This window comes from Miniopterus schreibersii (assembly GCF_964146895.1).
Source record: "Miniopterus schreibersii genome assembly, chromosome: 9".
Classification (NCBI taxonomy): Eukaryota; Metazoa; Chordata; class Mammalia; order Chiroptera; family Miniopteridae; genus Miniopterus; species Miniopterus schreibersii.
In genome coordinates this window covers 84,418,621-84,444,482 of record NC_138118.1, presented here as the reverse complement: position 1 = coordinate 84,444,482, position 25,862 = coordinate 84,418,621, and the positions used below count along the sequence as shown (strand labels likewise).

Genomic DNA, 25,862 nt, shown 5'->3' with positions numbered 1-25,862 from the left:
GCGGGAACCGTCCCCGGGTGGCAGCCAGAAGGACCTCTGTAAAACATCGCCAGATCAGCCCTCTCTCTTGAAAGCCTACCAGAGGTCCTGTTACAGGTAGAATAAAACCCGAAGTCCCTTCCCTGACCCTGGGTCCTGCAGGATCCAGCCTCCACCCACAGCTTCCTCCCGCTTCCTGTGCCCCAAGCTCAGAGCCCAGACACATCTTGTCCATCTGCCTGGAGCACTCCTGCCAGATCTCGCATCACCCGCCCCCATACTGACTGCTCCAGTGTCACTTCCTCAGAGAGGCCTCCCCGAGCCTGTCACACACCAGGACAGGACAGGAATCCCACACCAGGGCCCTCCTCAGCCTTCTCTCCACGGGCCGGGCCTCCCACCTTTCCCTGGTCAGTGTGGAGGAACCTGCTCCCCGCAGACAAAGGCCGCAGAGCCTGATTCAGGGGCGTTGTCCTCCTAGCGGTCCAGGGACCCCAGGCTGGGGACTGGCAGCCAGGTGGATGAAGGAAGCTGGTAACTAGGTGTTTAAATAGGAACATTCCCAGAGAAAGAAGAGAGGGCAGGACAGTAAGCGGGTCCCCCAGAATATGGAAGGTGGGGGAAGTCACCTGGGTGTGAGGTGCAAGGGAAAACGAGGACGGCGGGGGTGTCACTGAAGAAAGAAGACCAGAAGTGGGAAGGGCTGGGGGCTCAGTCAGTAGAGCCCATTTTTTTGGACGCAAACACGTGAAGTGAAAGTGGGGCAGACCCAGGACCCAGGCCTCCCCAGGTCCGGGCGGTCGCCGCTTCTCCCTCGGAGAGGCAGAGGCGGCGGCGCGCCCAGAAACGAAAGCGGCGCACGAGCAAGGTCTGTGCCCGGGAAGGCGACCTCGGGCTGCTCGGCGCGTCGCTCTCCCCGGCCCGAGACTGAGCCCGAGGCAGGCGCGGGGACGCTCGGGCCGGCGGGGCGGGCGGGCGGCGGCCGGCGGGGCTGGAGGCGCGACCGTGCGCAGCCGTCCCTCTCGCCGGCGCCCGCTGCCGCGCGTCCTGTCGGGCCACGCTTCCGCTGACGGCCCACCGAGGCCCGCGGTCCCGCTGCGGGGCCGTCTGGAGCCCGGGACTCGCGGCCGGGCGGCGGCCGGGAGGAGCCGGCACGAGCTGCGCGCGGCGGCGAGCAGCCCCCGGCTGGTCCCGCGGCCACGCCCCGAGGAGCACCGCCCACCCCGAGGCCCCGGCGCCGCGGCCCCGCCCTCCCGCTTCCGGCTGGGGCGGGGCTTCCGGGCGGCGGGGCGGGGCGGGCCCGGAAGCGGCGGCGGCGCGGGGACCGAGGGCCATGGCTGCGAACCTGAGCCGGAACGGGCCGGCGCTGCAGGAGGCCTACGCGCGCGTGGTCGCCGAGAAGTCGCCGACCGACTGGTGGGCGCCGAGGCGGGCTGGGGCCGGGCTGGGGCCGGGCCGGGCGGGGAAGCGCGGGCGCCGCGGACGGGACTCACCTGTGCACCCACACCTGCGCCGCTCCGGGCCGTGCGGTCCCCACCCCTTGCCCCGCGGCGCGTGAGCCGCAGGCCCTGGGCTCCCCGCGGCCCGGGGCCGCCGTGCAGGACCGGTCCTGCTTCCCCGCCGGCCCTCACAGCCCCCTGAGAAAGCGGAAGCCACTCCCGCTTCTTGCGAACGCCGGGCCCCGGGACGGGCCTCTGCGGGCCGGCTGGCGGCGGGAGCCCCGCCCGGAGGCGCCAGGCAGGGAGGTCAGGGGCTGGGGCCCCCCTTCTCTGTGCATGCGGGTTTCAGAGCCTCCCTTTCCCCAAGAATCCTCCCCGTGCCGGAGCCTGGGGAGCGGGTGCCTAACGATGCGGGCGACCATCCCCCCACCTCCCGCGACTTCCTTCGCGAGGCGGCGGTGTTGAGGTCCCCTCCTGGCTGGGGTGTATGGCGCCGGAATCCTGTCCGAGCTCTCTGGGATGACCCTGCGCGGCCCCTTTGCTTGCATTGTTTTCGCTGACGCTTTTGAGCACGTCCAGGTACAAGAAGTGTTGAGTGTGGCAGCCCAAGAGGACCGGCTCTGGGCAGGGCCCACTGGGTGTGGCGGTGCTGTTGGGACTGGTCTCCACTTGTCAGGCTGCAGCTTTCTCTCTGCATTTCCTGGTGCCCAGCAAAGTGGCTTCGCTGCAGTGTGCCTGAGACAGGAGGCTTTCCTCTCCTCCAGCCCCAGGCGTTGTGGGGAAGAAGTCAGAACAGCAGCTGCCTGGTCTGCAGACCCCTCTCCTGCCAGGCCTAGGTTGATGTGGGCGCCTTGCGTGCCACTTGTGCCCAATTCTGCAGGGGAGACACTCAGTGCACCCTGTGTTTAGGAAGCATCCCTTCTAATTAGGGAAAGGTGCCTGGTAACTGCTAGCGGTTATTTGCTTTCTCTTCCTTATAGTCCTTCAGGAAGTTCACTGTTATTTTTCTAAAGAGAGTTTCTAGATTACCACCCCTCCTCTCTGCTGTCCTCAGAGGGCCCTTAGGCCTCTGATGATACTCCAAACCTTGTCAAGGGCGTCTCCACACAGAGTGCCCCGTTTTTACATCCACATGAGGCCACCTGACTTTGGAACTTGGAAGTATCTTTGCCCCCTCCAGTCCTTCCCAGTTAGGGTTTTGCTCCTTTGCGTAGCTCTTTCTGACTTACCTAGAAGACTCCTGGGCATCCTTCCACATGGGCCTTCCTTCCAGGCCTCTCTTTTTTTTCATATAACTATTGACTTCAGAGAGAGGAAGGTGGGGAGAGAGAAACATCAGTGATGAGAGAGTCATTGATCCGCTGCCTCCTGCACACCCCCAGCTGGGGATCAAGCCCACAACCCAGGCATGTGCCCTGACCAGGAATCAAATAGTGATCTGGATCCTAGGTCAATGCTCAACCACTGAGCCACCCCAGCCAGACCAGGCCTCTCTTTATCCTCAGTCTTCTCAGCGACTATCACTGGTTTGGGGATGATTAGGCTTCCCTCTTCAGGCCCATGTTTCAGCCTTTTCGAGAACTTCTTACCAGAGCTGCCTGCTACCACCCTATCTCCTCTGAGGGTGCCAAGCTTCCTCTTTCCTCTCACCCAGTCAGAGCCCACCCATCTCACCAGCCTCCTCCCCCACCTCCAGGCTCCAATGGCAGTGCAGGTAGTACCACTCAGCAGTGTGAACCCCTGGCCTCTGCCCTCGTTGTCAACAGGTACTTTGTGGCAGGTCCCGCTCCCTGATGTCACTTCCCTGCTTATAACCCTGCAGTGACTTCTGATTGAACATTAAATAAAGCCCAGACCCCTCACCTGGCTGACAGGCCCTGACAGCCCACTCCTCACCTCCACCCCTGCAGCCCTCCCATTAGCTACACTGTAGCCCTTTTCTCTTCCTCAAGCTTGCAAGCTGGTTCCTCCTCAGAGCCTTTGCTCCAGCTCTTCCTCTGCCTGGACCTCCCACATCATCCCAGGGCCTCCCCAAAATTCAGTTCTCAGCTCCAAGGTGGTCTTAGAGGGGCCTTCCTCACTGCCTCACTCCCTGGCTGCAGTCACATTTTCCCAACTTCTCCAGACCCATCCAGACATCTGCATTGGTTGCTCTCTTTTCCATAAGAGGTGGGTGGGCCATGTGTCTGTCCTTGGTGCAGGGCTGTGGTGTGGTAGTAGGTGCTCAGATGAAGGATGGAATGGGGGTAGAGGAAAGGTGGTATCAGAGCAAGAAGAGGTGGTCTCCAGCATGGTGGGTGGCGCGTGGGTGATCTCTGGTCTTTCTCTTGGTTCTCCCTGGTCCGTCTTCCCTAGCTCACAGCCTGCGTCCTGCTCCTGGACCCCCCCCCCCACCTGGCAGTGCAGCAGGTTGCTGTGTGTCTCTCTCTGTCCCGTTAGCACTGCTCACTTGTGCTGCATTCCCATCACCAGCGAGCAGCAGGTTCTCGGTGCGTGTTTTTGGAAGGAATGACTTAATTATAAGGTGCTCAGTGCCCTATGCTCCATGTGCAGTGCACAGGCCAAAGCACCATTCTTTTCATGTTCATTAGAAAGAACATGGGGCTAGATACAATGTGGGAATGAGCCTCTGAGCTGGGAGCGTCCAAGAATGGCTAAGGCTGGAGCCCAGGGTGAAGAGTGAGGCCAGGGGATGGGTGGTAGGCACAGAGCTGGCTCTTAGTAGCTGCTGGGTCCTGGAAGAGCTGGGCTACGTGGCCATCTCTGTCCCTGCTGCTTGTGTGGTGTTCCTGACATCTGTCCTTCAGGGGGAATGGGCTCCTTTCCACTAAGAGAAAGGCTGGTCAGGACTCTGACCACCAGAGCAGGAGACGAAATACTAGACCAGGTTTCCCCTTTGACTTGCTGTCCGATGGTCAGCCAGCATGCCTGGAGCTGAGCTCCTGCAGAGTTGGTGCTGATGGCTGGACTGCCGGGAAGCCACCTCTTCCAGCATTCTCCAGGCGAAGCTTTCTTCTTTTCTGGCAGCCTGTCCTCCCTGTCAACCAGATCCACTGGGCCTGGGTCAAATTTCGTTTCTTCCAACTTTCTTAGGTATAGGCAGCTCTGCCCAGTGGCGTTATCAGGGCCGTAGGGAAGCCGAGAGGAAGCTGACTGGGTTCCTGTCAGACTGTCTACCCCTGAAGCCTGGTCTGGCTGGCTCAGCAGCCTCTGTTCCCAAGTAACCTTTGCTCTGGTTGAGGAACCTTCCATAGGTATGCCCACATTTAGTAAAGTTCACCATATTTCCTAAACACCTCTGGGCACACATTTTTAAGCCCAAATCTTTTCCAGAGTTCTTATGAATTAGTCTTACAGGAAGAGAGGTGTGGCCCAGGGTCACCTGTGGAGAGGTAAGACTCTGGTTGGTCTAGGTCTTGCCCCACTAGCACTGTCCCTAAGGACCTGGCAGCATGCTGAGTCATGGCCCCCATGGTTTCTGGTGCTGCTCAAGGCCTAGGGAAGCCTGTGTTTGTCAGGAGAGTCCCAACCCAGACAGACCAGCTGCACCAACCCTGCCGGCCCCAGAAGATGGGGCATTCGTGCCCAGAGCATTGGCACCTTCCCAGGTGCCTGGTGCCGATTCCTCCTTCCTGCTCCTCTGGGAGCTTTGGGTTCAGGAATGTGCGGGTGTCCTTGTCTTTTCAAATTCACATAAGTGGTAGCCAGGCGAGTATTTGACACGTGAATGTATAAAAAGTTACCATAAAACTTTATAGCTCAGCCCTCCACAGAGGAGATATATGGGCCCTGTGGTCTTAGGTTTGTTGCCCCCAAGTCACTGTGGTCAGTCAGGCCAGCATCGTTTTCAGCTCAGAGCTGAGAAGGCCACACTTTGGCAGGCCCAGTGGGTCACCATGGGGCCCGTGTTGGCCCAGAGTGTGACTGCCATGCTGAGCTCTCTGGGCTGAGGGCAGACGGCACCCACTGCACTGGCCACAGAGCCCGCCTGTTTTCTTTCAGGGCTCTTTTTACCTATGAAGGCAACAGCAATGACATTCGCGTGGCTGGCACTGGGGGTGAGTACGGCCAAGGAGGAATTGAATGGGCTCCCAGAGGGAGGGAGGATGAGGTGCAGGAAGGGGGAGTATGGCTGTCACTGTCCAGCTCCAGTGGCATTTCAGCCATCACAGCAGCAGGAGGGGACTTGGGGCAGCGTCAGGGTTGAGGAATTCTCTGACCCCTGATCGGGACATGGACCAGGAAGGATGGGGGGGTTTCAGGTATTTCCAAGTGAAAGTAAGCCCTCCTTGGTGTTCTTGGCTTGAGGTGCAGGGTGGTGCCGCTCTGCGTTGTAGCTGGGAGAGCTGATGGATGGGCTACTGCCAGCTCACAGGGCCTGGACCGGAGAAGAGGTGCAGACGCACCTTTCCCTCTGCCCCGTCTAGTGGGCGCTACATGTGCAGCAGTGTATGTGTTCAGTTGGGTCGGGGTGACCTGGAAATGTGCTGCTGGAATACGGGGCAATAGGAGGTCTCTGCAGGGAGCATGGTTCGGCAGGCCTGGGCCAGAGACAGCAGGTGGGAGCTGCAACACCCAGCAGGTACCCTGACTCCATGTGCTCAAGGCCAGCTCCTGTGACTGGAGCCAGGCACAGCTTCACCACCAAGCACCTGCTGGCCACACAAATGGTTCTGATGACTTGTTAATACAGAGTCCTGCCCTCTCTCAAGTGCCTTCCCTGGTGGTCCTCTTTCTAGAAGGGCTGCCACCACAGTGTCTCTCACACACTGTGATGCCATAGGCAGCAGTTGCAGAGTTGAGCAATTGAGTTCCTCCTTGCAATCTGATAAGAGCAGCAAACCCTGGTACATGCTGGGCCTCAGCCTCAGTGTAGGAGAGAATGGCTTGGCCAGCCCCTCCTGTGCCCTGTCACTCCCTGAGCGTCTAAGAGCTGAGCCTGTGGGGGTCCTTCCCTTCTGCTCCCCACCCTTGGGTGGCCCTGCCCTCTGAGCAGCCATGTGGGCAGGGCCCTTTGTGGGGTCCAGGCGATGGTAAGGTTGTTGGAAGGTCTTCCTTTTCAAAGGCTGGTGCCTGGTCTGTAGCATAAATTACATTTTTATTTTACAAAAATGGTATTTAGACGAGTGTGAGTAAAAGTCAGTGGAGTTTCTAGTCATAGTGCAGGTCCTGCATCCCACCCGGCTCACCCATTGGGCCCAGGATCTCACTCTGATGCAGGTGGCAGCTTGGGCTTCCGTTCCTGGTGGACTAGGTGCCAGGTGGGCAGGGGCTGCTGCCCTCCTCTGACCCTCCCATGCCTGCTGCAGAGGGGGGCCTGGAGGAGATGGTGGAGGAGCTCAACAGCGGGAAGGTGATGTACGCGTTCTGCAGGGTGAAGGACCCCAACTCCGGCCTGCCCAAGTTTGTTCTCATCAACTGGGTATGTGAAGCCCGAGGGTCCGCGTTCTCGTCTGGGTGTGACCGGAAAAGCTCCCCCTGCTCTCCTCTGAGAGATAGGAGCAGAGGAGGACTTGACTTGAGGACTGCATAGCTGGAGGGTTAATTCATTGTGGCCCAGAGAATACCTTGGGCCTTGGAAGCTCAGCATTCACCTTCCAAGCCCAGAATTGCTCCTGCAGAATGAAGTACTGACAATCACAGGACAACCTTTGCCCTTGTCCCCTTCAGGCTATCCCGAGGAAGCAGAGGGCCTGGGGAAGGGCTGGGAAGGCTTTGGGAGCACAGGATGGGGCTGGGGTGGGGACTGGGGGATTTTCAAGTGCCCCCACAGTGGAAGCTGCCCCAACCACCTTCCTGACTTGGAGATGGGGCCACCTGGTCCTGTGCTTTGTGGTAGCCATTTTCTCCTTCCAGAGACACAGAGAACCTGCCAAGTCCCTGGGAGTGCATTGGCTTTGGGGAATGGGCAGGTCATGCTGGGTGTGTTGCCTTGCAGACGGGCGAGGGCGTGAACGACGTGCGGAAGGGTGCGTGTGCCAACCACGTCAGCACCATGGCCAGCTTCCTGAAGGTGAGGGCCGCGCCCTGCAGGGCCTCATAATTCATCAGACCCCAGGTACCCAGAATGAGTGAGTGGGACCCACAGCCAGAGTTGGAGGTGTGCCCCACACCCCATGCTCTAGGACACAGACCCCAAGGCCCCAGTGGTGAGTGCTGCCTGGGCCCGCGGGCAGTGGGGTGGGTGGGCAGTTCCCAGTGTCCAGACTGGCTGCACCTGCCCTCAGCATCTGGATCTCAGGCTGTTCCAGTCTTGCTCAGCTGGTGTGCATAGCGGCCTGGGTGTGGCCTCGGTGTGGCCTCAGGGGGGAGGCAGGACAGAGGACTTCGAGGAGCACTGTGTGGGAGCTGGTCTTGGGCAGGGCTGGCCTTGCTTGCGCTGGCTTCACGAGAGCTGTAAACAGTACTGAGCAGTACTGCTGGGTTTAGTAGGAGAGGGAGGGTCACTGTGCCCCACAAGTGGCCCCTTTGATGCGTTGTTTTCCGCCCACTTCTGCATGTCCGTCATAATTGGATACTCATGTGGTTTCAGAAGCATTTATTCTGACATGTCAGGTGACTGCATTTCCAGTTCTGCCAACACTTCTTCAGATGTACCTCAATTTTTCCATCTGGGAGCTAGAAGAGAGGGTCCCAGGCTTCCTGGGTGTTTAGTGACAGTGAGTGAGGTTGTGAGTCAGGCCTCTCCATAGGTCAGTGGCTATAGAAAATGTGCTTGTTCCCAGATGTCTGTCAAGGTTAGTTGTCACTGATTAGAAAGAAATCCTCTAGTGCCTGAGCCATCTGCTCAAATGCAGAGCCACAGAACATGCCACAGGCACGAAGGCCTCACACATGAGCTGGGACAAGCTCGAGCATTTGCCCAGTTCTCAGCAGGGTCTCCAGAACCTGTGCAGGCAGGTGTGCAGCCTGTCCTCTTGTGGAGTTGCAACACCTTTTGTTACTGCTGCTCTCGCCACAGGGAGCCCACGTGACCATCAACGCGAGGGCTGAGGAGGATGTGGAACCTGAGTGCATCATGCAGAAGGTGGCCAGGGCCTCAGGTGCCAACTACACCTTCCACAGGGAGAGCGGCCGATTCCAGGACACAGGCCCCCAGGCCCCAGTGGTGAGTGCTGCCTGGGCCTGAGGGCACGGGGGTGGGTGTGCATTTCCCAGTGTCCAGACTGGCTACATCTGCCCTCGGCACCTGATCCCTCGTGGGGCTGGCTCCCACCTGCCTGGCTTCTGCCTGCCTGGCTTCAGGTCCCTGAGTTGGGTCAAGGCGCAGATGGTGACCCATGTCTGACAGGAGCAGGAGCTGCCCCTATGAGGCAGGTGCTCATCAGCATGAGGAACAGCCCTCTACCCTGACCTTGATGGGTTTTTCTGGAGCCTGTGATGCTGTGTGGCGGAGGTCCCCTGATGGGAAAGTGCAGCCATCAGAGGCCACAGCACCAACATGTCCTGTGTAGTGGCCGCCATGGAGGAAATTCAAGTGGCAGACAGGGAAGGCCCCCTCCAGGTTGTGGGCAGATTCCGTTGAGCCTGTGGCCTTGGTGCTGGCTGGGGATCTGAGTCCCCTGACACAAAGCAGGGTTCATGGGGATTGGTAGGTGCTTCCCTGGTGGTCAGCTGTCTGTGGCTGGTGGGCCAGCCTCCTGGGAATGGCTGCTGGCCAGAGGTCAGCCTCAGACGTGCCTTGGCTTCACCCACAAGGGCCTGGTGTAACCAGAGGCCTACCTATGTTGCACCTCCCTGCTCAGTGGTATCCAGGGCCTTTCAGGCCACCTTGCTGTTAGCCTCCTTCAGGTCATTGAGCTGGGGCCACTGTGTCTGCCAGGGGCTGTCCTAACAGTTCCTGCCTGGCCGTGCGCTCCTGCTGATGGCCCTGTGCTGCGGCCCCTGTCCCCGCAGGGCTCTGTGTACCAGAAGACCAATGCTGTGTCTGAGATCAAGAGGGTCGGCAAAGACAGCTTCTGGGCCAAAGCGGAGGTGAGTGCTGTTGGGGCGTGATGATCGCTGGTGTCTGTGGGGTGTCTGGTGTGCACCAGGTGGGGAATAAGTGTTTTACTCTCTTTCTGTCAGTTTTCTCATAATGAACTCCTAGAATGACCCATGCACACAGACAGTACTGCGGCGAAGGCCTTGGGGGGCAGGAGCAGGGTGGAGGGGAACAATGGGGGGGAGGGGGAACATCTGTAATACTTTCAACAATAAAGATAAATTTAAAAAGAAAAAAGCTCCTAGAGCAATGTTCTCGTCACTGCCTGTGCACCAATGGTCACTCGTGTTATCAGGGTTAAGTAAGGAGGCTGGGAGTGTCCCTCTGGAGCCCCCACTGCACTGGGTAGGGGCTGAGCATGCTCCCTGCAGGAGGAGGAGGAGGCACGGCGGGCAGAGGAGAAGCGGCGGGTGGAGCAGGAGCGGCAGCAGCTGGAACGGGAGCGCCGGGAGCGGGAGCTTCAGGAGGCCGCCCGCAGGGAGCAGCGCTACCAGGAGCAAGGAAGGGAGGCTAGCCAGAGGTGAGGCCCAGAGGGGAGATGGGGCTGCCTCAGGGGTCAGCAGGCAGAGGCTCAGCCCTGCCCTCTGCCCTCCCAGCAGGAAGTGTGAGCAGCAGGAAGTGGTTTCAAGGAGCAGAGAGGAGCAGGTGAGACCTGGGTGCTCAGACCCAGAGGGCCCGTCCCACATGGTGTGGAGGCCACCCACTGTGAGCTGCTGCAGCAGGTGGGAACCTGGGACACACTTGGGTGCATCAGAGGTGGCAGTGGAGAGAGGAGCCAAGGGCAGGAGCTCCTAGCATGGATCTCAGCCGGGGCTTGGGGAAGGCCTGTGAGCCCCCACACTGCAGGAGCCAGGCAGGCTGGCAGGCTCCAGGTTCCCACTCACAGTGGGTCCATGCATGCTCCCCCAGGAACCTGGTCAACAGTCAGCACACCCACGGGAGATTTTCAAGCAGAAGGAGAGAGCCATGTCCACCACATCTGTCTCCAGCCCCCAGCCAGGTGAGACTTCCCTCTGTGCCATGAGGTAGGGCCAGGCCGAGGGGAGTGACAGATGGGTCAAAAGGTGACAGGGACGAGTGAGTCAGGAGAGCCTGTACTTATGACAGCTTCTGGGAGGGGACCCAGGTGTCCCCTCCCTGCCCTTGACTTCATCCTGCAGAGACCTGGTAGGGAAGGAGTGGAGACCCTCCAGCCCTGGCCCCATAAAGCCCTGGTACAGGTCACACTTTGGGCTGTAAGCTGGTTCCCAGTACCTCTCTGTTCCTCGAAGGACACAGGACTAGCCCTGCCAGCCAGCTCTCATACTGCATGTGCACCCGAGGGGCTGTGTGAAGCATATGGGTGTGTGTGGTGTCCTCACTCCCAGTGTGAAGCCACTGTACAAGACAGGTCTCCCTTCCGGGCAGGGCCCAGAGAAAGCAGAGGCTGTGTTCTTCCTGTCCCGCTGTGTGAGGTCCTGTTTACCATTGGTTTGCAGGCAAACTGAGGAGCCCCTTCCTGCAGAAGCAGCTCGCCCAACCAGAGAGCCCCCTCAGCGGAGAGGTGACTCACACTGCCTCAAGGCCCAGGGCAGGCAAGTCTCTCGGCACCCAGTGGGGGCTGGGGGGGGCAACGGGGGTGTCCTCTCCCCTCCCAGGGTCAGAGCTGGCTGCATCCCTGTGCAGGTCTGTGTGAGGAACCGGTGCCCAGTGCCCCTGCATGTCCAGTGCAGGCAGAAGAGGAGGCCGTATACGAGGAGCCCCCAGAGCAGGAGACCCTCTATGAGGAGCCCCCAATGGTGGGTTCTCTGCAGCAGGGCCAGGGCTGCAAGGGCCTGTTCCCTGAGACAGCCCCCTCAGCCGCACCTGCGAGGCTCATTACCTGTGGGTTTTGTTTAAATTTGGAGCCACTTGTGAGATAAGTTCTGTGGCAAGCACCACCATGTGGGAGGTGCTGGGGGTGGTTACCATGCCATCCCTCACATGCCATACCCTCCCCCAAGCCTGATATAAGTCCTGGCCTTGTGCAGGGCCCAGGTAACCAGGACCCAGACTTCTTTCCTGTCTGGCAGGTGCAGCAGCAAGATGCTGGCTCTGTGCACATGGATCACTACCCGGGGCTGAGTGGGAAGGGGCTCTGTGCCCGTGCCCTGTACGACTACCAGGCAGGTAACATGCCCCCCGCCCCGCCCCCCCCCCCCCCCCTCCCAAGACCACAGGGCCCAAGATAAGGGCCTGTTCTGCGGCTCCTCAGGGACAACCCCAGGGGGTGTCAGAAGACAGGAGGGTGAGAGAGGAGCAGGGTGGATGCCTTGCACAGCTAAGCCTCTGTGGGCACTGGGCAGCCCCTTGCTGTCCATAGTGTGACTCCCATTTACCAGCCTAGTTGTAGAGCCTGAAGGTGTGACTGGAGAGGTGGCTCTGGGTGGTGGCCTTGGGGAGCAAGCTGATGTGTGGAAGGAAGTGCTGTCTATAGCCTTTTGCTGGAACACTAGCCCAGAGCCAGGCCCTGCGGAAAGTGTGTTTGGGAAAGGCCAGTATCAGGACAGGCTGAGCTGGTGCCCAGGGCCCTAGAGCTCCTGGTGCAGCATCTGGGCTCACCTTCCTTTCAGCTGACGAGACCGAGATCTCCTTTGACCCTGAGAACCTCATCACGGGTATCGAGGTGATCGATGAAGGCTGGTGGCGTGGCTACGGGCCCGACGGCCACTTTGGCATGTTTCCCGCCAACTACGTGGAGCTCATTGAGTGAGGGCCGTGCCTGGGGCCAAGGCTCAGGCCATCCTCCCCCACCCCCACGTGGTCTCATTGCTGGAGGTGGCAGCGTGAGGGTTGCACATGGTCTTCTTCCAGGAATGGGCCCCAACTGCAGCAATAACCTGGTGACTCGCACACACTTCTAGCAGCCCCAACAGGCAGGGACTCCCGCCTTTTCCCTGTCCTCGCAGCTCTGAGGGGTGGTGGCTCCCACTGCCAGTGACCAGGGGAGACATAGCTGGTCTTTCTGGGTCCTGCTCGGTGCTCCTGTGTCTGTTCCTCTGCCTGGGCTGTGTGTGGGGACAGGGGCGACCAAGCCCCCATCAGTATGGAAGCATCAGCAGATACTTCTGTGTGGCTCACTCTTGCTTGCTGGCCCTGGTGGGGACACCTGCCATCTTCCCCATGTCCCAGTCTGCTCTGGGAGTCCGAATTGACCCACACAGGCCCTGGCTCTGATACCCACTGTTATAACCTGACTGTCCTGTATGAAGCAGCCCCTTCCTGGTGTCTGGTGCTAGTGGGTGTGCACCTCGGACTAGCCGGCTGCAGCCACCTGGAAGAGGCGTAAAGGTTAACATGTGATCTATGTTCCTCTCTCTCCCCCCTGTCCCCCTCCCTTTCCCTCATATCAATAAGAACATATTTAAAAAAATAAAATTAGGATGTGAGTGAAATGAGCCTCCTGCACCTAGTTCTGTGGGAGGGGCCGAGGGCCTGTACCCACGCCAGACTGTATGGGTGTGCGTGGGTATGCAGCGAGATGCCTGGTGCCCACTGGGCACCAGGGAGAATCTGCTTCCTCATGTGCCCTGGAGCTGCTGGGTGGAAGCAGCCAGGGTGGAGGCTGCACTGGGGAGGCCCCAGGTGGTAGCCAAGCCCAGTGCCCCCTCCCCGCCTGGTGGCAAGTGGCCTGTCCTGTGTGCCCCTTGGGCAGGCCAAGCTACAGGCAGGCCCCACTGTCCTGATTTCTCTCCTGTGAATATGACAGTGCTTCCCACCCCCAGCTATGGAGGCTCCATGAGTTAGGTATTCCCAGTTTTGAGGCCAGCTGTGGGCTTGTCTGTTCACAGACAAAGGGACCCTCCGGAGGAGGGGCTTGGGGTGCTGCCTCACCTGCAGGGACAGCAGAGGACAACCCATCTAAAGCCAGCTGGGTGCTGTGCTAGCTTGGGGAGGGCTGGGTTACTTGGACTGTTCCTAGCTGACCCAGGCACCCTGATTCTAGAGTAAGGTTACCAAGTGGGTCTTCGGCCTTGGGGGCCACCTGATAGCCAGGGATGGGGGCCAGGGTCCTCACACCTAATGGGGGGGCAGGGCTGGGCAGGCAGAAGGGGCCAGGCCCTGCCTGGGCAGTGTTTGTAGAATCCCAGGCCCTGAGTGAGCGCTGGGCATGAGGGCCACGCTGGACTCGTGGTGGTGGGAGGTGCCTTTATTGCCAGAGCCAAATCTTCACTTGGCCTTGCCCTGCGCGGCCACAGCCTCCATGGCCTTACGAACCGTCTCCTCATCGCCCAGGAAGCGCATGGGCTTGGTGGGCTTCAGTGCTTGGTCCAGCTCGTACACAATGGGGATCCCAGTGGGCAGGTTCAGCTCCATGATGGCCTGGTCCGACATCCCTGGACGGGAGGAACCAGAGGTCCTCAGCCCCTCCCAGCCTGCCCACCAGGCAGCAGGCTCTGTGACCTTTACGAGCCACAGCTGGCCAGCTAGGCACAGCCCTCCCACCCCAACAGTAGGCCGGAGAAATGTGCCTGGAGAAGGTCAAGGCGGAACTGAGACGGTGGCCTACAGAAATAGCCACACTAAACCAAGGGTTGCTGTGACCTGGGCTGGCACCATGGGTCTGGGACTAGCGTGAACTCTGGCCAGGCCGACGACATTTGGTTCAGTTAGGACGTTAGCCATTCAGTGCTAAGCTGGGGCATCCTGAGCAGAGGAGCAGCGGTGCTGCTATGAGATGGGTGGGTGAGGGACAGCAACAGGGGCCTCCGTGGCCACGGTGGACAGGAGTCTCTGCCAGGTGGGAAGGGCTGTTTTCTGAGGAAACTTGACCCGCCAGCCTCCCACCGTCTCTAGCCTGGAATAGCTCGCCCTTTGGAATTTTCCACCACCCTACAGAGCAAGGAGGCAAGTTTCCTGGGCAGTGGAAGACCCCACATGTTCCCGGTGTGCCGAGGCATGTGGGCTGCAGAAAGCCCCCAGAAGGCAGGGGCAGAAGGTGGTCTGTGCACTTGCTGGGCTCAGCACCTGCTGTGAAGGGTCTGGGTGGACCTGGCATCCTGGGGAGGACAGTAGGGCTGGCCAGGCTGCAGGGGCCTGCCTGTCTGTTCTGGCCAGCTGCTCGTTGACCCACAGGAGCAGGAGGTTTGGAGCCCACCATCCCACCTGCCTTCTTCTCTCCCTGATCCCAAGCTTGAAGGCCATTCAGATGCTAACAGATTCTCCTGATATCTGAAAATCCTGAAGGTCCCTGTCCTGCCTGGGACATTAGCAAAGGAAGCCCCTGGAGGAGCCCGTCATGCTATTTAGTGGGAGCCCAGCTATAAGCCTGGGGTCTCCAGGCCACTACACACCCTGCATCCTTTTGAGTGGTCTTATGTCCGCTGGAGTGGGTAGAGCTGGGGGCGAAGGGGCAGGGCTTTGCCCTGGGCCCCATGTCCAGCATTCAGCAGTACCAGGAGTTGCCCCAGAGGGTGGTCGAGGCCCAGCAAGTGACATGACTGGACCAGGGACACACAGCAAAGCAGGGTTTGGAACCAGAAGGCCCTGCTTTTCCTGGCTGGTGTGCTTGGGCAAGATGCCACCCCCAGTGTTCCCCACCTGCTCAGGGCTCAAGTCCAGGAACCTGGGCCAGCCCCGACGCCTTAGCCCCTATGCAGGGCCTGGGCCCTGGGTCAGAGGTGGGAGATGTTTTCACCTCAGTCCTCAGAAGGAAACTACATACACAGAACTGAAACCAAATTCTAAAAAAATGTTCCTTAAATAATTTGTCTACCCGCCCCCCCCCCCAGTTCAATTCCGTTTGAAAACCCCACCCTGGGCACTGAGGCCTGCAGAGCTGCCTCAGCCAGGCAGTGGGCACTTCTGAAATTAGAGGCTGGGCAGGTTCAGGGACATGTCACCCCACCCACCTCCACACACACCCCACATGAGGGTGGCCTCACCTTCCAGGTGTTTGACGATGCCCCGCAGGCTGTTGCCATGGGCTGCAATGAGCACTCTCTTGCCGGCTTTGATCTGGGGGGCAATCTCCTCGTTCCAGAAGGGCAGGGCCCGGGCAATGGTGTCCTTGAGGCTCTCACAAGTGGGCAGTTCCCCGGGCTTCAGGCCAGCATACCGACGCTCCTGGGGACATCCCCACCGCAGTTTTACATCCCACACAGCCGGCCCCCCACCTGAGCTCCCATTCCCAAGGCTCCTGCCCCCAGGCCTTCCCTCTGGCACCCCGAGCAGCCCACCTTGCTGATGGTGCTATAGTAGGGGTGCTTCTCGTCCATGGGGGGTGGCGGGATGTCAAAGGAACGCCTCCAGATCTTCACCTGCTCCTCCCCGTGCTTGGCGGCCGTTTCCGCCTTGTTGAGGCCCGTCAGTCCCCCATAGTGCCGCTCATTGAGACGCCAGGTACGCACCACAGGCACCCACATCTGGTCCGTGCCATCTAGGATGGTCCAGAGGGTGCGGATGGCCCGCTTCAGCACCGATGTGTAGCAGATGTCAAACTCCATCTTGGCATCCTTGATGGCCTGGGCCCCCCTCCTGGCCTCCTCGGCCCCCTTCTCACTGAGCTCTGCGTCGAACCAGCCACAGAAGCGGTTCTCCTGGTTCCAGGTGCTCTCACCATGTCTCACCATCACAAGGCGGTGGGTCGACATGGCTGCGGTGGTGGCAGGCTCTGGACGAGGACAGCTTTCTGGCCCCTGACACCAGCTTTATAACGGTCTGTCCCCACCCCCCATCCCGGCCAACTGCCAATCCAATCTGCATTCCATGCTGGACAGGCGGGGGCAGGTGGCCAGTACCAAAGCTTTCGTAGGAGGGTGGGCCGAGAGCTGGACTTAAAATAGTTCCACAGCCACCAGTCCCCACAGTCCAGAGCCCAGGCTGGGGGCGGGGGGGGGGGGGGGCAGGGTGCCAGGCAGGGCTGGGTGGGGAGTGAAGGTGTAAAGGACAGAAGTCCTGGCCTGGATGAGCCTGAGAGGTAGGCACTAGCAGAGGCAGAGGGGCTCGCCAGGGCAAGGCTCCCCAAGGTTGGTGCTCCAGCCCTGTCAATCCCTCCCTCCCAGGGGACCTGACACACCAACAGGCACAAAGTCCCACCTAGTCATTCAGCACAGCTGGGAACAAGCCAGCGCCTGCTGTGAGGGGTCTGGGTGGACCTGGCATCCTGGGGATCAGGCTCCTCTATGCACACACAGGCCTGTGGCTGCCTGATCAGATATAATCCGTGCACTCAGAATTGAGGTGCTGTGAGAGTGGATCTTGCCAAGCCCCACAGATGCTGCTCCCATCAGAGAAAAAAATAATTTCTTCTGAACCACATGCCCTTCCATTTCTTATAGGAAGTTCAGCTCCATTATGATCTATGGGGCCACTGTCGTACGTGCAGCCCACTGCTGACCAAATGAACACATGTGGCCATGACTGTCCTCAATAGTGAAAGATGAAATCAGGAACGAGTCTGTCCTAGCCACGGCAATTAGGCGAGAAAAAGGGAGAAGTGAAGCTCTCTCTCTGAAGATGGCATGGCCTTGTATGTAGGAAATCGAAAGGAATCCACCAAAAGATGATCAGATTTAATAAAAAATTCAGCAAGGTTCCACTATCCAAAAATCAGTCGTATGTCTACATACTATCAGTGAACAATCAGAAGATAAAATTAACAAAATTCTGCTTAAATAACACCAAAAGAATAAAGTACTTAGGAATAAATTTAACAAAAATGCAAAACTTATTCTTCAAACTATAAAACATCACTAAAACTAGAGGAGATCTAAGTAAACGGGCAGGCACAGTGTCTATGGATGGGAAGGCGACACTGGCCCCACGGCAACACTCCTGGACTGATCTCTATCACAGCCCCAGGTGATGTCCTTGTAGAAACTGCCATGCTGACCCTACGAGGACTTGGCAGTTGCTGAGGGAGGTGGAAAGCTGCTGGGGGGCTCTGAGCAAGGAGTGACCCCACAGGACCTGGGCCTACTTTTAAAAGGATGCTTTGAACAGACGTTACAGGAGCAAAGGTAGAGACAGGCACCCAGGTTGGGAGATGGGGCTAACAAGGCAGGAGGTAGTGGGTCAGCATGGAAGGTTCTCTTCCTCCCAGTGCCCTCCCTCTGGGCCTGCTCCCTCTCCAGATGCCAAGCTCACCCTGCAGAACCCCAGGGTCACACAGCCATGATGCCCCCACCTCACCGACAGCAAATGGGAGCCAGGTGCTCCAGCCCTGCACAGCAACTTTCAGAAGACAGCCTGGTCTGCTCCATGTTCTCATTACATTAAGTCTCAGGTAGGGTATGCATCGGGGAGTGGGGATGCATACAAGGGGCTCCCCCAGGAGGGTGAGGGCTGGGGCAGCCTCTTTTGCCTGCAGATGGTCAGTGTCCAAGGGCATCCATGGGTCTGGTGGGCTGAGCAGCCCCCCATTCCCAGAGTGTCAGTGGGGCTGGCAGAGGGGGTCAGGCATTTCTCTGCTCTGGGGGAAGGTACGTGAGGCCCAGGTGCCTGAAGATGTCTTCCTCTGCAGCCACTTGGAACACCGCCTTCTGGAACAGGAGTGTGGGCCTTGGTGTCTGGAACCCCTCCACCATGGAAGCTTCCCTAAGAAAGGCGGGGAGAGCCCAGCCCAGGGTAGGGTGCCCCTCAGGACCCTGTCTGTGGGTTCCGGGCTCCCCTGCCTCCTGCCCTGGCGACACACCTGCTCCGGATCAAACAGACCATGGCTGTTCAGCCACAGACCCCTCTCCTTCCGGCTGAATCGGCGAAGCTCCCGCTCAAAATGCTGGGGGGAAAGCAGGGTGTTAGCAGGGCCACAGCCCAGTCCCAGGTGGCCCCAACAGCTTACTGCCTACCTTGGAGCCAGTCCAGCCAAGCAGGGCAAAGGGGAACTGACTGATGGGGGCGACCACCAGGTCCACACGCACAGCCTTCCAGGAGGGGCAGGGCCTCTGGGTCCCCCCCACAGCAGCCCCTGGGGGTCTGGGCAGGCGGAAAATGCAGAAACTCCGCTCAAAGGTGTCCATGGTGTGGCTCCGTGGGGGCAGGTGGGTGGGGTCTCCACTGTGGCCATGCTGATGCTGGTGCTGATGCTGGTGGTACAGGACAAGGCCCTGGGGGGCGGGGGCAGGTGTGACCCACTGTCCATGCAGCTGGGAGAGTGGGACCCAGTAGCACCCTCAGGAGGGGCAGCAGGAAGCTCTCACCTGCTGCTTCAGGTAGCTCATCACTCTGGGCAGCAGCCCCGCCTCCTGGCCCTCCTGGGGGTGGGTGATGAGGAAGTCCACGTCGTGGCCCTGTAACTTCCCCCTGAGGGGCAAGTCTGACTTCCAGGCTAGCCCACGGACAGGGTCTCCCTGTTCTCCCAAGACCCCTCAATATGGGACAGCCGCCTCAGCAGCCCACCTGGGAGCTGAGCCAGGGTGCACACGGGGCCCCTTACCTCCTGAAGCCGCCAGCCAGCGTGACGGTGGCCCCAGGCAGGGTGTGCGCCACAGCAGCCTCCACCACCTGCTGCAGGGCCTCCGCATCAGACCGCTGGACGGGGGTGCTCAGGTCCTGGTAGTGCTGGAGTCCTGTGGGCAACATGCTCTCCTGACCCACCCCACCTGCCCTCTTTCTCTACTACCTCTCCTCCCTTTTAAATATTAAGTTTTTATTTAGAAATAATTGTAGATTCACGTACAGTTAAAAGAAATAACAGAGGTCCCTGTGCCCTCCACCTAGCTCCCCACCCTTAGTTCTCAGACCACCGTGTGCTGACACTGCCACAGCCTCGTCTTCAGTGGTGACAAGGGGCCAGGAGCTGATAAAGGACAGAAGAAAGACACTCCACCACTTAGGAACATGCACCACTGCCCCCAGTGCCCGTCCTCGCCTGTCAGGAATCACCGCACCCTCCACACACGGGGAGAGGCCTGAGTGCGGAAGGACAGCACGTGGCAGCCACTGGGAGTGCTGCTGGCCGATCTGGCTCTGGGACCCGTGGGTGTGAGCACATACTGCCGCACTGGGCACAGCTCTGTGTTCTCACTTCCTACCCGACAAACCAGGCAAGTCTCCTAGGATCCCCAGGAGCCCCCCCAGCCCCTGGGAAGATGTTCAAAGGGGTGGCGGGTGCTGTACTACTGGCTCTTTCAGCAGGGCTCCCACCCACCAGGCCACAGACACTCGCGGGACCCCCCTTCCCAGAGAACATCACTGCAGCTCAGAGAGCCCCCATCTCAGGGCCATGGTCACCTACCTGGTAAATGGGACCAGACTCAAGCCCAGGCCTAACCAACTCTCAAGCTCACGTCCTCCCTACCACACAGGACCCTCGCCATCGGTCAGTGGGCCAGAGTGCCCAGCCCCACACTAGCCAGGTGGGTCCAGGGCCCAGGCTGCTGGGGAGTAAGAGGCCCGGGCCTGGTCCAGTCCAAGTCTAACCAGGGGGTCCCGAATATCACATTAGCTACTGTGCCCATCACTGTCCACTGAGACAAGACTGCCATGGACCCTTACTCCACCTGGTGGGGACCTCAGGAAGCCCACCAAAGATGCCTGCCTACCGCTGGTCCCTCTGCTCTGAAACCCACCCAGGCAGCCTTGGCACTAAGTGTGGGGAACTCTCAGGCCTCAGTGCTTTGGGGGAGCCCAAGGTGCGGCCCCTCTGAGGGTCACCTGCTTTCTGCTGCTGGGTCAGTCTCTGCACCTGCTTCTGGACGTCATCCAGTGTCCGCAACCCTTCCCGGTACCACCGGTCAGCAGTCCTTACTCCGACCCCAAATATCTGGGTGAAGAGCTGTTGGGAGGGTGGGTGCAGCCTGTCAGGGGCCCGAGTCCCCTCCGCTAGGAGAGGTCTCTTCCCAGAACTTGCACAGCATCACTCATCACCTTGCAGCGGCTGAAACTCATGACCACATTTCTCCTTAACAAACACAAACACAACAGGCTGTGGGATGTAGAGGGAGCTGGAGGAAATGCAGCCCTGGTGCCCAGCCATCGGTCAGCAGACATCCAGGCCAGTGGGGATGACCCGACTGGAGCTGGCCCCTCATGGAGTGGCTGCCTGTCTCCCACGGGTCTCCTTGACTCCAGCCCAAGCAAGTCACCTGTCTCTTATAGCTCGGTGGTTGGGCATAGGCACTTGCCCTAGGCCAGCCACTCAGAGCCCCTCCCGGGGAATTTCTGGAACTAAAACAGGTAAGGCCCATGCACTGGTGGCGGCTGTAACATGTGGCAGGAGCACCTTCTGTAGCCACACCTGACCAGTGGAGGCAGCAGAGGGTAGAGGACGTCCCCAGCCCTGCTTCCTGTGGACCCGCTGCACCTGCCCTCTTAGGCTGTGGACCATCCTCTCCTTGATCCTCTTAACCAACAGCATGAGCTGGGGCACTGTCACCAACAGAATCCTCTCAGAAAGTTGCCGAGAATAACCTACTCATAGTCTATAAAAATAACTATCAACGTACTTCCCTGCAGGCTCAGATGCCTCCTGGGACTGGGGGTGCCCACAAGGAGGCAGACGGCTCTGTCCTCTGTCCACACTTCCCCAGTCACTAGCTCCTGGGTCCCCCCACACCCCTTTCTCCACCTACCTGAGCCCCTCCATCCTTCACATGTGGCTCCTCCCCCTCCTGGAGGCCCCCTTGATCCTCACATCTGGGCAACCCCCCAGGGCAGTTTCACCCCAGGCCAGGGAAGCCCCATTCCCACAGGTCACCCATCTGACAACGTCTGGCCCCAAAACAAGGGTGTCCAAGCAGCAGGACAGGGCACTGGGGCACCAGCAGCTCCACATCAGACCAGAGGTGAGGGGGCAGAGGAAAGGCGCACTGTGGATGCAGGTGGGACACACCAAGAAATGGGAGCTGAGCTCAGGACAGAGAGAGCGCACGGTGAGCAGCCGCACTCACTCGTCCCCGTGGCACGTTTGTTCAGAGGCTCTGCTGAAGATGACAGAGCAGGTAACGTACTGGGGTAGAGACTATCCATCAACAGTCCAACAAGGACAGTAGTGCTGAGTGATCTAGAACATTCCTGTGCTCAAAATAAGCTTCTTCCTGTGGTCTGTTTGGCTGCCTCATGCAAATCAGGTGTCAGCTGCCACTTCCTCAGAGACCTCCTCTGGCCCTTGGGCGGGTCATTCTGGGGAGGACTGAGGGGCCACATGCCCTGGCTGGGGTCTGCCCTGTGTGTACCTTCATGCTCTGGTACCTCTCTGACAGCCGGACTTTCTCCACCTCCTCACACACTCCATGCTCCAGCAGCTCCTGTAGCCAAGACAAAGCAAAGCCCAGCCTGACCACAAAGCAGAGCACAGCTGGGAGCCAAGGACCAGCAGACCCCACACTCAGCAGGGGGCTCTGCAGTTCCAAGGACCTGAGGGACTTGCAAACGGAGGCTATGCCCCAAAGCGTCTGTCCTCATCCCTCCAATAAGCCCCAGTATATGTAAACAATTACTTTGCAAAACATAGGTGATGAATTCAATGCAACTTCATTTAAAAGCATAACTGAATTCAAAAGAATCTTTTGTCACGATGTCCTCTCCCAGTGATGCATACAAAAGCATGACTTTCCTCAAATACTCTGTACTTAAAAGGGTTGCTCACACTCAGGCTGCTCTGCCACATCCTGGACAGTGTGGGCCGATGCCAACAGTGCCAGCTACCAACCCTGCAGCCCCTGAGTCCCCTCAGCCACTATGGAGCAGGTGCTGTGGCCCTAATTTACATGAGGCATGCGGATGGAGGGTGGCATGCCCAGCAGGGAGCCTGCAGCCTCCTCCCCAGCTGGGCTGAACTACAGAGCCACCTGATGTCACCAGGCTCCAGCCTCCTTGACACCCACTTGAGTTCACAACTCCACCTTGCTAAGTGTGGTGAGCACCTACCTGGATGACCCTGCAGGAATGTTCTCCAAAGTGGGGCAGGCCCTCCAGCTGGCTCAGGTATGTGATGGGGCCAGGCAGCGCCTTGAGCACGGAGGCTGCTCTGCAGAAGGAGAGGAGGCGGCCCTCGCTGCCTTCAAAGCCTGCTGCCTCTGCCAGCATCTCCAGCGCCTCCTGCAGGGAGGGGCCCTCGTGAGGGCAGGGTGGTAGGGGAGCCTCACCCAACCCTCCAGCTTCGACCCATCTGTCCCCAAGGCTTGGACAGAGCAGAGTGAGGAGTGCTCACAGGGGCAGGCCTGGCCCCAGCTCAGGGAGGCCAGGGTCAGATGGCTCACCGAGAGGATGGTGTTATGGTGTGTGAGAGGTGTGGGACGCTGGCAGGCATAGGGTGGCATCCACACTGGGCTTGGCAACCCCTTCCTGGGCACAGCCACCTAGGGATGAGCAATGAACAGGCCACTTGGAGGCTGCAGGGCTGGCAGCTCCCAAAGCCTTGCCTCTCCTAGGCGGTCACCTAGGGCTCTTGGGCACACAGGACAGAAGGAGCTGACCCTGAGGGGACAAGACTCCTGGAGGCCTGGAGCAGAGGTGGTACTGCCCTACAGAACAAGCCCATGATAGCTCTTCAGGCCAGAGGGGCTGCTATGACACCACCTGCTACCCTCAGGGGGCACTTTTCTGGCCAATGCACATGCTGCTGTGCCACACTGCCATCCCCACCTCAGACAGGGACCCTGAGGCCTCACGGCTCACAAACAGAGCCAAAATCTGAACGTGGACAGCCCAGCTCCGAGACCACGCCTGCTTCCCCCAGCTCTGCTCACCCAGGAACCACGGAGGCAGGGCAGAGGCCTCCTGCTGGCCCTCGGGTCATCTCACTTAAGGTCACAGTCATCTACTTGGTGAACAAGAAAAGGCCTAAAGATGCTAAAGACAAGTGGGCCCCAAGAGAGTCTGCAGCAACAGTGAGAGGAGAAGGTGGGATGGCCTGTCGTGGCAATCTGGACAGAGCCCTCACTGCCCTCCCCATCTGGACACAGCTGCCTGTGACTTGTCCCAGCTGAGCTACCACTCACACTGGGCCTTTCTCTGTCGCCCAACACTAATCCTCTACCCAGCTCACCTCCAGGTGGTGCCGGGCCTCCACAGGGACCGGCTGCCCAGCTGCCATGCTCTCTGTGAACCAGCTGATGTCCAGCAGCACTGGGCGGTTGCAACCTGGGGGAGGGGCCGCCCTGCTCTCCAGCCAGCAGATGGCCTCCTCTGGTGAGGTCTGTTCCATCACCACGTGCGTCACCTCGGAGCTGGAAAGGGGGAGCAGTGAGGCCCAGAGCCCTCACCAGGCCCTGCCCTCCTCTCTGCTTCACTCCACACCTGCAAGTTTGCTCTGCTTGGTGAACACTGTTCATTCTTCAAATGTCACCTTCTCAGAGAGACCTGCCAGCTCTTCTCCTGGAACCCCTCCGGTGCCCAAGAGCCCTGGTCCTCTGCTCTAGCTACCACCACAAGCCCAGCGGGATTTTGTGTTGTTCTGCCTCCTTTCTCACCCCCACCCCAAAGAAGGGGGGTCCTCAGAGGATCATCTAAGTGCTGAGCCAGACAGCTTGGGTTTGGCCCTGAGCTCTGCCACACACCTGCTGTGTCCTGGGCACCTCACTATTTCTCTGTGCTTTGATTTCCTCCCCTGTAAAGCAGAGATAAGGTGTCTCCCTTGTAGGGTGTGGTAACGATTACGTGAGCTAAGGAGGAAAAGCGCTGGACAGTGCCCAGCGCACAGTGAGCTGCCCCGCCCCCAGGCACGCAGCTCCGCCCCCAGGTGGGCGCCCCGCCCCCAGGCACGCAGCTCCGCCCCCAGGTGGGCGCCCCGCCCCCAGGCACGCAGCTCCGCCCTCAGGTGGGCGCCCCGCCCCCAGGCACGCAGCTCCGCCCTCAGGTGGGCGCCCCGCCCCAGGCACGCAGCTCCGCCCTCAGGTGGGCGCCCCGCCCCCAGGCACGCAGCTCCGCCCTCAGGTGGGCGCCCCGCCCCCAGGCACGCAGCTCTGCCCCAAGGTGGGCGCCCCGCCCCCAGACACGCAGCTCCGCCCTCAGGTGGGCGCCCCGCCCCCAGGCACGCAGCTCTGCCCCAAGGTGGGCGCCCCGCCCCCAGACACGCAGCTCCGCCCTCAGGTGGGCGCCCCGCCCCCAGGCACGCAGCTCCGCCCTCAGGTGGGCGCCCCGCCCCCAGGCACGCAGCTCTGCCCCAAGGTGGGCGCCCCGCCCCCAGGCACGCAGCTCCGCCCTCAGGTGGGCGCCCCGCCCCCAGGCACGCAGCTCCGCCCTCAGGTGGGCGCCCCGCCCCCAGGCACGCAGCTCCGCCCTCAGGTGGGCGCCCCGCCCCAGGCACGCAGCTCCGCCCCCAGGTGGGCGCCCCGCCCCAGGCACGCAGCACCGCCCCCAGGTAGGCAGCGCCGCACGACGACGCACCTGTAGGCGTCCATCACGCGGAAGCCCTTGGACAGCGCCAGGCGAGCGAGGAAAGCCCGGCGGGTGCGGCCCATGCGCGGCTCCGCCAGGTGGATGGCGACGCCGGGGAAGCGCACGGCGGAGGGGATGGCGCAGGGGGTCCCGACCCGCGCCCGCCGTCGTCTCGGGAGCATCGTGCCTGGGCCACGGGCGGCGCCCGCAGAGGCAGCGGGAAGGCGGCGGAGCCGGAAGGAAGGCGGAAGGAAGCCGACTGGGAGGGGAAGCGGCGCCGGACTCCCAGCCCCACGCAGGCCCCGCCCCCGAAGGCCCCGCCCCATGCTAATGAGGCTCGGTGAGGCGGTCCCACGGGATTGGGTGTCCCGGCCGCTCGGCGCCAGGAGCCCCGCCTCTATGCAAATAGCCCCCGAGGACCCGCCTTCTCTTTAAGGGCGGGGCCGGGCGCAGGCGGGGAGACCGGGCGGCGCGGGGTCCGGGGCAGCGCCGCGGGGCCGACTCCGGAGCCTGGAACCCGCTGGTGCAGCGGCCGCTTCCCACCAGGAAAGGTTTTCAGTCGAATGGCGTTGGGACAACTGGCCAGCCATCTGGAAAAATAGAAGTCGGCTCCCTCCCTCGCTCCTTAACACCAAAATAAAATCCAGATGGATCAAATAAAGAACGTACTGGAAAGGTGATGAACGTTTTTATAGTCCAAGTATCACCATAAACCCGAAACACTGAAAGAAAAGAATGATAAACTTGGCTACATACAAATTTAAAATGTGTTCAGAAATCAAAATTAAAAAGAAACTCGGAGGGAAAAGTGTCTGTGACACATTTTGAAGTTGTCCCAGGTAAATAAGGAGCGGCGGCCTAACAGACAAACTGGCAAGAGCGCCGGTAGGCGAACCACAGAAGAAACGCTGCTCATGAGCTTATGCCCTGTTGCCTGACCTGTCCAATCATCAGAGAAGTGAGAACACAGTGGGACACTCCACCTGCTGCATTCACTGTTAATCGTTTAAAAAATTGATCACACATGTTGAAGGAGTGAGGGAATTGGCAATTTGTAGGAAGGACTTTTTAAAAACCAGTTTGGCAACCATATCCAATAAAAACAAAAGTCACAGCCAGCAATTTCTTTTCCAAGACTGGGATTGAGCTGAATCTACAGACCGGGCTGGGAAAGCTGACCT

General features: G+C 59.9%; 3 protein-coding genes across 13 annotated transcripts; 1 reads left to right on the top strand and 2 right to left on the bottom strand.

Annotated features, from left to right (window-relative positions):
- Positions 1 to 1,255: 1,255 nt before the first annotated feature.
- On the top strand, positions 1,256 to 12,817 carry DBNL (drebrin like). Of its 9 annotated transcripts, none has more exons than XM_081146921.1 (13): positions 1,256 to 1,395; positions 5,421 to 5,476; positions 6,728 to 6,840; positions 7,357 to 7,431; positions 8,380 to 8,526; positions 9,315 to 9,392; positions 9,774 to 9,922; positions 9,999 to 10,047; positions 10,312 to 10,402; positions 10,881 to 10,976; positions 11,068 to 11,180; positions 11,454 to 11,550; positions 11,994 to 12,817. In XM_081146921.1, the coding sequence occupies exons 1-13, from the start codon at positions 1,313 to 1,315 to the stop codon at positions 12,131 to 12,133; spliced, it is 1,287 nt and encodes a 428-aa protein (XP_081003047.1). In that variant the 5' UTR covers positions 1,256 to 1,312; the 3' UTR covers positions 12,134 to 12,817. The 9 variants fall into 9 exon arrangements, with proteins under 9 accessions (XP_081003047.1, XP_081003053.1, XP_081003048.1 ...); XM_081146922.1 differs by having other exon boundaries at positions 1,265 to 1,395; positions 10,002 to 10,047; XM_081146927.1 differs by lacking the exon at positions 11,068 to 11,180 and having other exon boundaries at positions 1,258 to 1,395; positions 10,002 to 10,047; positions 11,994 to 12,813.
- Positions 12,818 to 13,555: 738 nt separating this feature from the next.
- PGAM2 (phosphoglycerate mutase 2) lies at positions 13,556 to 17,900 on the bottom strand. The gene is made up of 3 exons (XM_081147098.1): positions 15,600 to 17,900; positions 15,306 to 15,486; positions 13,556 to 13,757 (listed from the first exon to the last, which is right to left on the bottom strand). The coding sequence occupies exons 1-3, from the start codon at positions 16,011 to 16,013 to the stop codon at positions 13,591 to 13,593; spliced, it is 762 nt and encodes a 253-aa protein (XP_081003224.1). The 5' UTR covers positions 16,014 to 17,900; the 3' UTR covers positions 13,556 to 13,590.
- Positions 16,921 to 25,497, bottom strand: POLM (DNA polymerase mu; the record flags this gene model as incomplete). Of its 3 annotated transcripts, none has more annotated exons than XM_081147096.1 (11): positions 24,691 to 25,496; positions 23,351 to 23,531; positions 22,563 to 22,661; positions 22,231 to 22,401; positions 21,537 to 21,608; positions 20,017 to 20,137; positions 18,797 to 18,929; positions 18,561 to 18,663; positions 18,210 to 18,467; positions 18,056 to 18,139; positions 16,921 to 17,903 (listed from the first exon to the last, which is right to left on the bottom strand). In XM_081147096.1, the coding sequence occupies exons 1-11, from the start codon at positions 25,005 to 25,007 to the stop codon at positions 17,817 to 17,819; spliced, it is 1,626 nt and encodes a 541-aa protein (XP_081003222.1). In that variant the 5' UTR covers positions 25,008 to 25,496. The 3 variants fall into 3 exon arrangements, with proteins under 3 accessions (XP_081003222.1, XP_081003221.1, XP_081003223.1); XM_081147095.1 differs by having other exon boundaries at positions 17,644 to 17,958; positions 24,691 to 25,497; XM_081147097.1 differs by having other exon boundaries at positions 17,817 to 17,900; positions 24,691 to 25,497.
- Positions 25,498 to 25,862: the final 365 nt, after the last annotated feature.

What these genes read in the sequence shown, in the direction of transcription:
- PGAM2 (XM_081147098.1), bottom strand. Translation starts at nt 16,013, where the DNA reads ATGTCGACCCACCGCCTTGTGATGGTGAGACATGGTGAGAGCACCTGG. An exon ending in ACTATAGCACCATCAGCAAG is followed by an intron (nt 15,487 to 15,599) that starts GTGGGCTGCTCG and finishes GGATGTCCCCAG; the next exon opens with GAGCGTCGGTATGCTGGCCT. An exon ending in CATCGTCAAACACCTGGAAG is followed by an intron (nt 13,758 to 15,305) that starts GTGAGGCCACCC and finishes CCTCCCGTCCAG; the next exon opens with GGATGTCGGACCAGGCCATC.
- DBNL (XM_081146921.1), top strand. Translation starts at nt 1,313, where the DNA reads ATGGCTGCGAACCTGAGCCGGAACGGGCCGGCGCTGCAGGAGGCCTAC. An exon ending in TCGCGTGGCTGGCACTGGGG is followed by an intron (nt 5,477 to 6,727) that starts GTGAGTACGGCC and finishes TGCCTGCTGCAG; the next exon opens with AGGGGGGCCTGGAGGAGATG. An exon ending in CAAGGAGCAGAGAGGAGCAG is followed by an intron (nt 10,048 to 10,311) that starts GTGAGACCTGGG and finishes ATGCTCCCCCAG; the next exon opens with GAACCTGGTCAACAGTCAGC.